The 11,241-nt window shown below is 49.0% G+C and overlaps 1 protein-coding gene and 1 non-coding gene across 2 annotated transcripts; both read left to right on the forward strand.

Moving 5' to 3' along the window:
* The first annotated feature begins 80 nt into the window (after positions 1 to 80).
* Positions 81 to 11,241, forward strand: DOK3 (docking protein 3). Its single transcript, XM_028718490.2, has 5 exons — positions 81 to 240; positions 3,631 to 3,921; positions 5,124 to 5,217; positions 7,886 to 8,058; positions 10,101 to 11,241. Exons 1-5 carry the CDS (start codon positions 184 to 186, stop codon positions 10,920 to 10,922), a joined length of 1,437 nt encoding a protein of 478 aa, XP_028574323.2. The 5' UTR covers positions 81 to 183; the 3' UTR covers positions 10,923 to 11,241.
* LOC114593101 (U6 spliceosomal RNA) lies at positions 6,726 to 6,833 on the forward strand. Its single transcript, XR_003705597.2, has one exon. It is a non-coding gene; the product is annotated as a U6 spliceosomal RNA (small nuclear RNA).

Genomic DNA, 11,241 nt, shown 5'->3' on the forward strand with positions numbered 1-11,241 from the left:
CTGGGACGGCTCTGCCTGTTGCAGCTCCCTATGTGCATGCAGGCCCCAAAGAGGAAGTTAGCAGGCAGAGGAAGTTGCCAGCGCTATCGTACATACTGACTCATCCCTGTGGCAGCCACAACGGCTTGCGGAGCCTGCAGACTGCCTCGCTCCTCACTGGGCTGCCCCATCGGAGCCTGCCCCATGGAGTGTCCCGTGAAAGATGGGATCATATACATCCAGCACCCCAAATTTGGGAAGGTAAATGGGTGTGTGTGTCTGATTTGGTGGGTGGAGTGTCTGGCCCCAGGGAGCCTTTGCTGTATGGGTGGGTGGGTTCAGTGGGAATTTTGGGTCCCGTCAAATGCAGGGGAGCATATTTCCTAGCTTTTCCTTCTTTAAGGCTTGAGATTACACCCTCTGAAGTGCAAGAGCGTGCCTGCAGGAGCTGTCATTGCTCGGCGTCTTTCCTACCTTCTACTTTGTCATGTTACTATATTGTGAATGTACAGCCAAACTGAATGTAAATAAACTCAATAATTAACAAATTAAAATGCTATGTGAAATAAGGGGTGTACCTGAAGCAAGGTGTGTGGGAGAGAGAGGCAGGGAGAGAGACACAAAGAGAGCACATAAAATAAGTAGGATTGGCCTGAAACCGCCACTGAGTGTGAGTGTGCAGGGGTGGTCCTATGGGGTTCTGCCTTTTAAAAGTGGGGCCCCCAGTGCCTGGTTTTTCTCTTGCTGCAGGAGGTTTCTAGAGAACTGGGTGCTTGTACTTTGGCCCATTTATAGTTTGTTGTCAAGGGACTTGCTTGACCAAGGCAGCCATGTTGCTGTGTCCTATCTCTTGGGGTTGGGGATTGACCTGGATCTATCTATCTATTTCTCTCTCTCTCTCTCTCTCTCTCTCTCTCTCTCTCTCTCTCTCTCTTTCTTTCTGATCAAGTATCTATCATGCTGCAGGTGTTAGTGAACTCAGCTGAAGCCTCAGGCTCCCCTAGGGTGGGATGGGCTGTGGTGCCAGAGCCCCCTCGGTGGCTGCCCATGTGCAGCGGATATGGCAAGGTGGCTGTAAAGAAATGGCTCAGTGGTTCTCTCATTTTCGGTCACCTGCCTTTGTAACGTCCAGGGCTAGCAAATGACACCACCCACACCGAAAGGCAGTCACAATTAGATATTTTTGCATTCCTTGGAGGTGTTCTAAAAGTATTTCTTAACATTTCCTCTGTAAGTAGGTCAATATTCTCCCCCCACCCCACCCCCCAAAAATAACTCCTGAGGCCACACAACAAGCCAAGGTTTGAAATGAGGCCTTTTTGACTCTCGGCTTATGCTCTTAATCACTCTTCTACATCCATCGCACATTGTTAAGAAACCTAGATCGCAAAAGTGGCTATATTGCTTTGTGGCAAATGGCTACTGGCAAAGCGAGACTGAAAATGTCTGCAGCTGATAATATGCTAAGGTCTAAAGGGTTCAGGCAGCATTGCTGACCTGTTATCTTGTTCTTATTACTCAGCAAACTTCACTTTACGGAAGTAGCCATAGTTACTCCCCATGGGCACTGGGAAGGTATCCTCCTTCCCCCTGCCTAAAATGAACACTCTAGGGTAGAGGGAAGAGAGAAACAGCACTGTGGGTGTCTTCCATATTTGGTGCTTACATCCTTCTTAGTCCTCCTTGTCACAAGAGTAGATTGGGAGATAGAGCTTCGCCCGCTGATAATACCAGGCCTGCCTTGTATTCTAGTGTACGGGTGAAAACTCCCTTCTTCTCCTGGCTATTAAGACTCTGTACTAACGAACCACTTTAAACAACAAACAAGCCCAACCTACCACCATCCAAACCCTGCAATGTCATCACCAGAGGCACATAAACTTTGGCTGAGCTTGGGAGCCAAGCCAACCATTGTTTCTAGCCACTGCTAGATTGACTTTCTTACTACTTGCTGCACAGAGACAAAGTGTACCTGCTACCCAGTAAGGGGGTTTAACAGAGGAGGAGTGCTGTGCACGTGTGCACCCATGCTTGGCTGCTTGCAGTAACACCTCCAATCGGGTGCTAGGACACACATCTTTAAAAAAATATGTTTTGGCATATCTCCACGGCTTAGATTTATTTATTTATTGTTAGACCAAAGTGGAGTTTTTTTTCTCATGGGCCAGCCAGGTTGACATATCTGTTCTCCAGCAGCAACTTGGTGGCTACATAGGTAGACCTCAAGCTGGCATGCCATTTGTGCACTGGGAAGATTTGTGCTTCCACTTGTCCTGCTGTAGAATCCCCATCGTGAAAGAAATTGGACTGTTTTGAAAAGGAAGAGAAAGGGGTGTGGGGAAGGCGGAGTCTGGTGTTAGGTGAGCTGGAAGAGAAAAGGGCCACTATACCAACTGTGACTGATTCGACAGCTACAGTTATTCCTGGACTGGGAAAGCCTTGCCACAGTGGTTCATGCGCTACTTACTTCTAGACTGGGTTGTGCTCTATGTGGGGCTTCCCTCGCGTTTGATCCAGAAGCTGCAGCACCATATAACACCTGTGCTCAGAGATCTGCTGTGGTTGCTGATTTGATGCTGGGCCAGGTTCAAAGTGTTACTGTTTACCTACAAGATCACCTTACCCCACACGTGAGCGCTTTAAATGGCAGAATTGGCAGGTGCCACATAATGCCTGTTCCACATTTGTAAGAATTTGATCATTTCAGGTGGGAGCGCCTACACTTTAGATTGCCCTGCCGCCTTCACTGCTCTTTTCAGTGCCTGCTAAAAACATTGTGGATTAGACAAGCCTGCCCAGATGCTTAGAATGTGGACATCGTTTGTTTTAGCGTTTTCACTTCTTTATGTTTTAAAGTAGGATTGTGAATCTTCCCGATTTTACTCTTTTATCTTTTGTAAACTCCTTTGAGGGTGTTGTTGTTTTTACATAAATTTTAGGAAATAATATAAAAATAAATATTATAGACCACAGCTCTAAAACCACTACTGGCTGTCAGCTTTCCACATGTCTTTTGGGCTTCTGAGGCTTCCGCCAGACACTTCACACACATTTCCAGGCTTTCTTTTATTTCCATGAGGTTTAGAAACTTGCTTTAAAAAAAAAAAGTATGATTTCAGCAGCTGGCTGCAGGAGGAGGAGATGCTAAATTCCTGCACAGTAAGCCCACAACCTACACACATTTAACTTGTACGCATTCAGCTTTACGCACTTGGCAAAAATAAATTAAAATGGTTGGGGCACCCATGGAAAAAAGACGTTGGCAGTCTCACCTCCCATTGTACCAATGTGTTTTGACTATACACAACTTTGGCTTCCGGCACAATCCCCTGTGTAAATTGAGGGCTTACGGTATTTACACAGCAATCCCACTGATGCTTGCAGTGCATGCAGATGTGTGGCTCTATGCGTTCAATTGCCTAAGAGAGGTAATCGCCAAAGAATTCTTCGTAACCTCCGATTCCATATACTGTACTTCCACCTGCTCTTGGCAAGGACTCTATGGGGCATAAATCCCCAGAGAGGAACACATTTCTGCTTGGGTAACGCGCCTGTTAAAGAGGCCTTTTCCTCTTTGTGTGGATTTCCTAGTGCAGGCTGTTGTTCACCGGTGCCTGTCCCTGATTGTGTGATGTCACCCCCTGCTCACAGAAGGTCTGGCGGAAAGTGTGGGCCCAGCTCTTCGCCGACAGCCCTTCTGGCATCGCACGGCTCGAGTACTTCGAAGGGCGTGAAGGGGCCGCAGCGGAGAAGGCCACCCTGAGGAAGGGCGAGCGGAAGGTGATCCGCCTCTCAGACTGCGTCTCGGTGGAGCGGGCAGGCGAGCACAGCTCCCCCAAGGACACCACAGCCTTCTTCCTGAGCATGATGGAGCGCAACTGCTTGCTGGCAGCGGATCAAGCAGATGAGTGGATCGAATGTATCTGCCAGCTGGCTTTTCAGGTATTGACCTCTTCATATCTTCAATGGGAAGGCCCTGTGTCTCGCTAGCCACAGGGAGATTCCTCCTGGCCACAAGTCAGCCGTGTGGAATCTCAGAGGGGAGCCAAGCTGCTTCCTCTAGAGTTGGCTTGCAGTTGCAAGTTTCTGGCCCTCAGCGAGGGTTGGACTTTATGACCTCCAAAGTCCTTTTTGACCTGCATTCTATTGACTGAAGAGGTCCTAAATTTGACTGCTATGGTGGCCGATGTTCCCTGCCCACTTGCTTTAATGATAAGTACTTTTAATTGTGTCTTTTTTTGGTTAGGTTCTGAATACAAGGGTTTATATATTCTTGCAAAAAAACAACAACTTTAGGTTTATTCTGGGAATGTAGATGGGGATGAAGCTCTGGAAATTCTGGGCATGGCCTCTGGGTCTGAAATCTCCCTTGACATGATGTATTGCAGCCTGTTCTCAACCCATGTTATTCAGAACATTGTCTCAGTGATTTTAATGGAGCATACATTCAAGAAAGAATGCATAAGAATTTAACCTTCTAGGACACTCCTATGTATATTTGCTTGAATATATAGCGTTCAGTGAGGATCACTCCCACATAGGTATACACAGAATTGCTGCCTTAATGTGCAAATAATTTGCGCAATCTCTGTTTTTCAATAAATTCTTGGTCATTCCTGTTTGTTGCCACTTAAAAAGAAGAAAATAGCAGCCTAGTTTCCAAGGTTATTAGATGAGGAAGATAATAAGTTTGTGATGTTCTTTATCCAGGCAGAATGCTCTGTTAATGATGGTGGGGCTTTAGTAATGGTGAAACTGAGATTGAACGAGAGAAAAAATGGCTCATGGGGAAATAGTATTTATGCAGAGCTGGCAACTAAGCTCTTTGCAAAGTAAACAGATCCTTGGTGAGACACAAGGAGAAGAAAAAGGGAAAGTATTAGAGTTGAATGGGAGGATCCATGTTTTTAGTTGCTCATAAGAACAGTAAGGTGTGGAACAGCTAAAGGGATGTTTCTGGCCCATAAGAATGGACCAAGGGTTGATGGGCACATGGTTGAAATTGTCTTTGTGTTCAGGTTGAGGTTCAAAGGGAATAATCCAAATGTTGGAACAAGGCACCCTGCTTTTCTCTGTTTCTGTGATGGTTTTCATCTGAGAAATGTCCTCCTTGCTTCATTTCCCCTTTGCTGTGCTGCACACAGAGGATGCCTGCACCCTCGTCCGGCTCAGTTGGAAACACACCCAGCCCACAGCCCCTCATGGAGGAGAACACCATCTACTCATCCTGGCAAGAAAGTATGTACCTAAGGGACAGGGTGGGGGGTGAAGGACCTGGAACAAAACACCAGTTTCTTGTACTCCCAAGTGGCAGTTGATGGAAGGAGAGCCCTTCTGGGAATTTCAAGCTTGTAAGGAGCTTTGGTGCAGCTGCAGGTGCTATAAAATGGTGGCAGTGGGGAACATGCAACCCTCTTCTTGCTCCCAACTCCCATCAACCCCATTCAGCATGGAGGACCACAGATTTCCCATCTCTGCTGCACAGGCCCAAGGCCTCTGCTCAAAGTTGGCCTACAGCCTTTCTCAAACTTGGGTTCCTGGACGTTGTTGGACAACAACTCCCATCATCCCTAGCTACCAGGAAAAGTGGTCAGGGGCGATGGGAGTTGTAGTCCAACAACATCCGGGAACCCAAGTTTGAGAAAGGCTAGGACATTTGTAAAAACCCAAACAGCCAACCCCCATGCTGGCAAAAATGGGATAAGGTAAATTGGAGGTGAGGAACCTATTTCAGCCTGAAGGCCAGATTTGAACTTAATCAACTATCCGGAGGCCGTATTCCAATGGTGGGTGGGGGCAAAAGTGGATGGAGCAAAACAACACAAGAAAAATTCCTCTGTTAGCACCTCCCCCTGCCCACCCCCACCTTGTCACCTGACATGCAGGCAAACAGCACCCACACATGCATGCATGCATGCATGCGGTCACATATACATGCACTTTCACACATCAGACATACTGGCACACAGGCATGTGTTTACATGCACACACACAGTGCTCTCTACCTCAGCACTAGGGTGGCTGGAAAGATCCATCTGCCTGCTCTTTAGATAGGATCTCTCAATCTTGACCTTAGCTCCTTAGCGCTAGGATGGGAGAATGAGAGTATAAGGCTGCATTTCTTCCCACCCACCCCCTCCAGCACGGCAGGTGGAAACGCTGCCTTTTGCTCTTATCTCTCATCTAAGTGTGGTGGTGTTCAGCACTAACACTGGAGATAAAGATAACCCTCTGCCTGCTCTTCAAGCGCTTGTCACCAATCTATTCAGTTCATCTATTTTATTTAACAAACTCTATATACCCCTAAGTGACTTACAAAACATAATGATTAGATTCTGATCCTTAGAACGTGATAGATGTGCTGATGGAGCCAGTAGTCATGCTAAACTGACTAACAGTAAAAGCCAGAAAATGATGAAACAAGCCATAAAATGACATGAGATGAACGGGAAATGAGAAGGGCTTGTTGGGACAGGCCTGGTGGGGCAGAATAGACCCACAAGCTGAAGGTTCTCCACTGTAGAGCTGAATCATTGACAACGTGCCTCCCTTTACCGGTACCCCCCCCCCAAAAAAATCTGCCATCTGAGGTACGGCTGCCAAGCCCCACCTGGAAAGTGAATCCATAGCTGAGCTGAAAAGATCTGAAACCAGGGGTCTAAAGTTCAACACTCTAATAACTGGAGTCACCCAGCTCTTTTGAGCTGACAGCTTTACCCCACTGTTCTTCAAGAGTGTCATGTGCAGTGCTCGCTTTGGCAGCACATATACTAAAAAATTGGAACGATACAGAGAAGATTAGCATGGCCCTTCACATGGATGACACACAAATTCGTGAAGTGTTCCATAATAATAATAATAATAATAATGAAGTGTCATGTGTCCCTTTCAATGATTTCGGCATTAGAAACAAAAGACCCTCTAAAACAGGGACAATCAGAGGCTTCTTGACAAGAAGCGTAAAACAAACAGCTTTGTGTGCTCCTATTATTAGATAGGAGTTTCTCCTTAGCTGTTCCCACACTGTTCTGTGCCCCAGTGACTCTATATTTACTGAGGCAGATGGGCAAGCTAAAAAAGGAGTCTCATTTTGGAAGGATGTAAATTCACAAGCACCAGTGGATATTCTGATGGGGGAATAGATGTCTGAAGGGAACAGAGCAGTTATGAAACAAGGTACCTGTTCCAGCCGTTGTGCACTCCACAAGGCAGTTAGGATAGCATGGGAGGAGGAGGGGAAGGGAAGCAGTCCAAAAGATGTCTTCAACCATAAAAAAAATATGAGTCAGGCTCTTTAGATAGAAGCACAACAAAAACATGGGGTCCTCTTCAGATTTCTGAGTCCCTTTCCCACCAGAGTTCCACTTGCTCCTCCCCTATCAGTTTGCTCCTCCCCCTTGAGGAGAATACAGTTTTCAAAATAAGCTAACACATGTGCCCAGCTACTTAATCTTATTTTTGCAACCTCCACTCATTTTGTGCAGTTTTGGTTACAGTCGTACCTTGGAAGTCGAACAGAAATCCGTTCTGCATGTCCATTCAACTTCCAAAATGTTTGGAAATGAAGCCATGGCTTCTGATTGGCTGCAGGAAGCTCCTGCAGCCAATCGGAAGCCGCGGAACCCATCGGACATTTGGGTTCCAAAGAACGTTTGCAAACCTGAACACTCACTTCCGGGTTTGCGGCGTTCGGGAGCCAAAACGTTTGACTCGCAAGGGGATTCGACTTCCAAGGTACGAATGTACTCTGGTGGTGTGCAGTTTTGATAAGTTTTTGTTTGCTTATTGTTTTAAAAAAGTGCGCTCACAGAGTGTAGTCAGAGCCATGGCGGGGTTGGGAGGAATTAAAACTAAGAATATGCATGGCTTTAGAGGGATTTGTTGACTTTTCGCACCTTCTCAACAGCCTGTGAGTTCCCCGTGTCAGTTTTCCCGACAGAGGCATCTGCAAGATGTCACTTGAAAGGGAACTACCTGATGACGACTCTACCTGAGCACCTGGTGCTGAAGGACATGCACTCAGGGCAAGCCCTCTATACCTGGCCTTATGCCTTCCTCCGAAGATTTGGCCAGGAAAAGGTATGTTGTATCTGTTTCCTCCTCCAGTGGCCCAGAAAACACCTGTCCTCTACTGACTACCCTCAGGAATAGCATCAAAGGCAGGGAACATCCTGTCTTGTCCTGCAGCTTGAGGACAGGGAGTACCCTCATTCCCAGTGGGCTGTGTTAGCAGGCCCTGGTCACACCTTCAGCCCACAGGATGATTTCAAAATAAGCGGACCTGGGACGCGGGTGGTGCTGTGGGTTAAACCACAGAGCCTAGGACTTGCCAATCAGAAGGTCGGTGGTTCGAATCCCTGCGACGGGGTGAGCGCCCGTTGTTCGGTCCCTGCTCCTGCCAACCTAGCAGTTCGAAAGCACGTCAAAGTGCAAGTAGATAAATAGGTACCGCTCCGGCGGGAAGGTAAACGGCGTTTCCGTGCACTGCTCTGGTTCGCCAGAAGTGGCTTAGTCATGCTGGCCACATGACCTGGAAGCTGTACGCCGGCTCCCTCGGCCAATAAAGTGAGATGAGCACCGCAACCCCAGAGTCGGCCACGACTGGACCTAATGTTCAGGGGTCCCTTTACCTTTACAGGGATAGCAGATAAGTCTACCTCACACTTCAGGTGATGCTTCTTTTAGTGTGTTGCTGCTGTTCTGGGAATAGTAGTATCTTTAGTAAATTCACACCCACCCTTTTCTGGCTTGGTGCATTGGGCTAGGAGTTGAAATGCTCACCCTCCCATTATTTCACCATTCACTTGAACACAAAAAAATTGTCCACCCACTCTTCTGATATGACAATCCTGGAGGCTGGTATATTTCCTCCCGCTGCCCCACCCACCTTCTTAGTTTGCTGCCTGCTCCTGGGACTTTTTAAACCCATCCAGATTAGACTCAGTTAGAGCTCTTTCATATGCAGGGACCATAGATCAGCTGCTGAAAGCCTGCTGCACATCATTTGCATGCCGAAGGCCCCAGATTCTATCCCTGGCATCTCCAGTTAAAAGAAACAGGTAGAAGGCGATGGGGAAGAGTCTCTGCCTGAGAGCTGTGGGAAGTTAAACTGGGCAATCCTGGGCTAGATGGAGAAAATATAGTCCAAACAGATGGCCCTCTTGCTGCTGGACGCCAAAGACAAGATGACAGCCTTCCATTCCATGCACAGAAGCTGCCTGGGCTGACAGCTGAGTCTTAGCATTGGCAATGGCACAGCACCCTCCAACACTCCTGGGGGCAGCAGGCTATCCTGGCAGGAGGGGGTCGAGTGCAGGGCAGCCTAGCTTAAGGGACTTGGAGGAATGATGGTGGATTGCTGCCCTGCCCCCACTGGTGAATGGTGCCCCTTTGCGACTGGTCGGGAGGAAGGCAGAGAGACCAATGGCAGGTGGCGCCAGAGCCAATGACTGGCAGAGCCACCTGTGACGAGTTGTAAGGAGACAGGTTGGGGTTGGCTAAGAGCAGGCTGAGTTTGGTGGGACAGGGCTCCCTTTGCCCTGAATGGACCAGCCTGTGTCGCCTGCCCTCCCCCAGCACCTGCCCCCCTGCTTGGCCCTAATGGTAGGGCTGCCCTTGAGTCTGGCCCAATACAAGGCCTCTTCCAGGGTAAATCTCTGCCATGTCCAGCTAAAAGGATTTTGGGTGGCAGAGCAAGAGGAAATGTCTGGCTGAGATGCTGCAGAGCCACTGCCCATCATAATCCTGGGCTAAAAGGTCCCATTGACTTAAATCAGCAACTTCTATCTAGTCTGTTTTTCTTGGCTCTGTCTCCAATGAGGCTCAGCATCAGCAGACAACTATGGGCTGATCCACATGAAAAGCACATCCAATGTTTAAAGCGCATGGCTTTCCCAAAAAAGGAACCCTGGGAAACAGTAGTTTGTTGAGGCTGCTGGGCACTGTAGAACTACAGTTCCCAGGGTTCTTTGGAGTTCCTTGAATGTTTGCTGGGTGTGCTTTAAATGTTTGGTGCTGCTCTGCTTTGCTTTGCCTTAGATGCTGCAGGGGAAAGTTGAGCAGAGATATCAATGATGGCCAAGTATGAGAATCACCTTTGTGTTCCCCCACTCTCTCCCCAGACGGTGTTCTCCTTTGAGGCCGGGCGCCGCTGTGACTCCGGAGAGGGCCTCTTTATCTTTAACACCGTCCGGGCTGTGGAGATCTGCCGAGCTGTCTCGGCCTCCATAGACCGCCAGAAAGCCACTCTTCTGGAGAGAGACAAGAAAGCCGGCATCTCCCCAGCCCAGGACTGTGTGCAGAAAGCAGGGGGCTGGTCCTGGCCCACCAACCCAGAGAGCCCAGAGGGAGCGCAGCCGCTGTACGAAAGAACGCCAAAGGGAAGTGTGGACATGGGGTACTCGGCAGCGCCTCCTGGCGGCAGCCGCTCCATTTCCCCAGAGTTCAAGGCTTCCGACTCGCCCATCATCTACGCTTCCATTGGCAAGAGCTTCCCTCTCCCGTTCCAGGCCTCAGGCAAGGCAGAGGCAGAACCCAAAGCGGGAAGAGAGCAGGGCTCGGACCACCTCTATGAGAACCTGCGCAGCCTGGAGCAGCAAGCCCTCTGCGCGGAGCCTCTGAGCCTCGGCTACAGAGACTCCCCTGAGGGCAGCGGCAGCAACGGGGGGTCGCCCATCTACGACAACAGCCCCGTCGTGGCAAGGCGCTCCAACAGTAACCCTGGCTTCAATCCCAGCACTGTGGGGGCTGACCCTACCCCAGACAGCCAGTGCCCTCCTCCCTTGCTGGATTGCCAGGGGCCCGAAAGCGGAGGTGAGGGCCGGGCCAGGGCCAAGGCCAGAGGGGCTGGGGCCTTCAAGCACAAGCTGGTCACTATGTTGAGCCGGGATGGAGGAGCCAGCAAAGCAGCCAGCAAGAACGCAGGCTCAATGGACAAAGCATGATAGATCCCTCCAGCTGCCTGGGGTTTGGGGAGCCCCTTCCGCCAATTTAATCTCCTATTCCTCCTCTGCCTCCTCCTTATCAAGACTTTGGCAGGCAGGATCTATGTGACCTCAAGACACAGCTTCTCAAATTGTTAGATAGTGAGACGTTGGAGGCAAGGCTGGTTAGATGCCCTCAACTCCATTGTGTCAGCCTTGGTTCCTCAGGTGAAGCATGTCTAGCTTGGTAACAAAGGGATCTGAGGGACCAGGTGAGTGAGGTGAACATTTTGGGTTTTCTTTTTTCCTTTGTGTCTCAATAAATAAACAAAACAACGTT

This window comes from Podarcis muralis, chromosome 2 (assembly GCF_964188315.1).
Source record: "Podarcis muralis chromosome 2, rPodMur119.hap1.1, whole genome shotgun sequence".
In the NCBI taxonomy this organism is placed as follows: Eukaryota; Metazoa; Chordata; class Lepidosauria; order Squamata; family Lacertidae; genus Podarcis; species Podarcis muralis.

Coding starts and splice junctions, on each gene's coding strand:
- DOK3 (XM_028718490.2), top strand. CDS start 184: ATGGAGTGTCCCGTGAAAGATGGGATCATATACATCCAGCACCCCAAA. Junction 3,922..5,123: donor TCTGCCAGCTGGCTTTTCAG/GTATTGACCTCT, acceptor TGCTGCACACAG/AGGATGCCTGCACCCTCGTC. Junction 5,218..7,885: donor CTACTCATCCTGGCAAGAAA/GTATGTACCTAA, acceptor CCTTCTCAACAG/CCTGTGAGTTCCCCGTGTCA.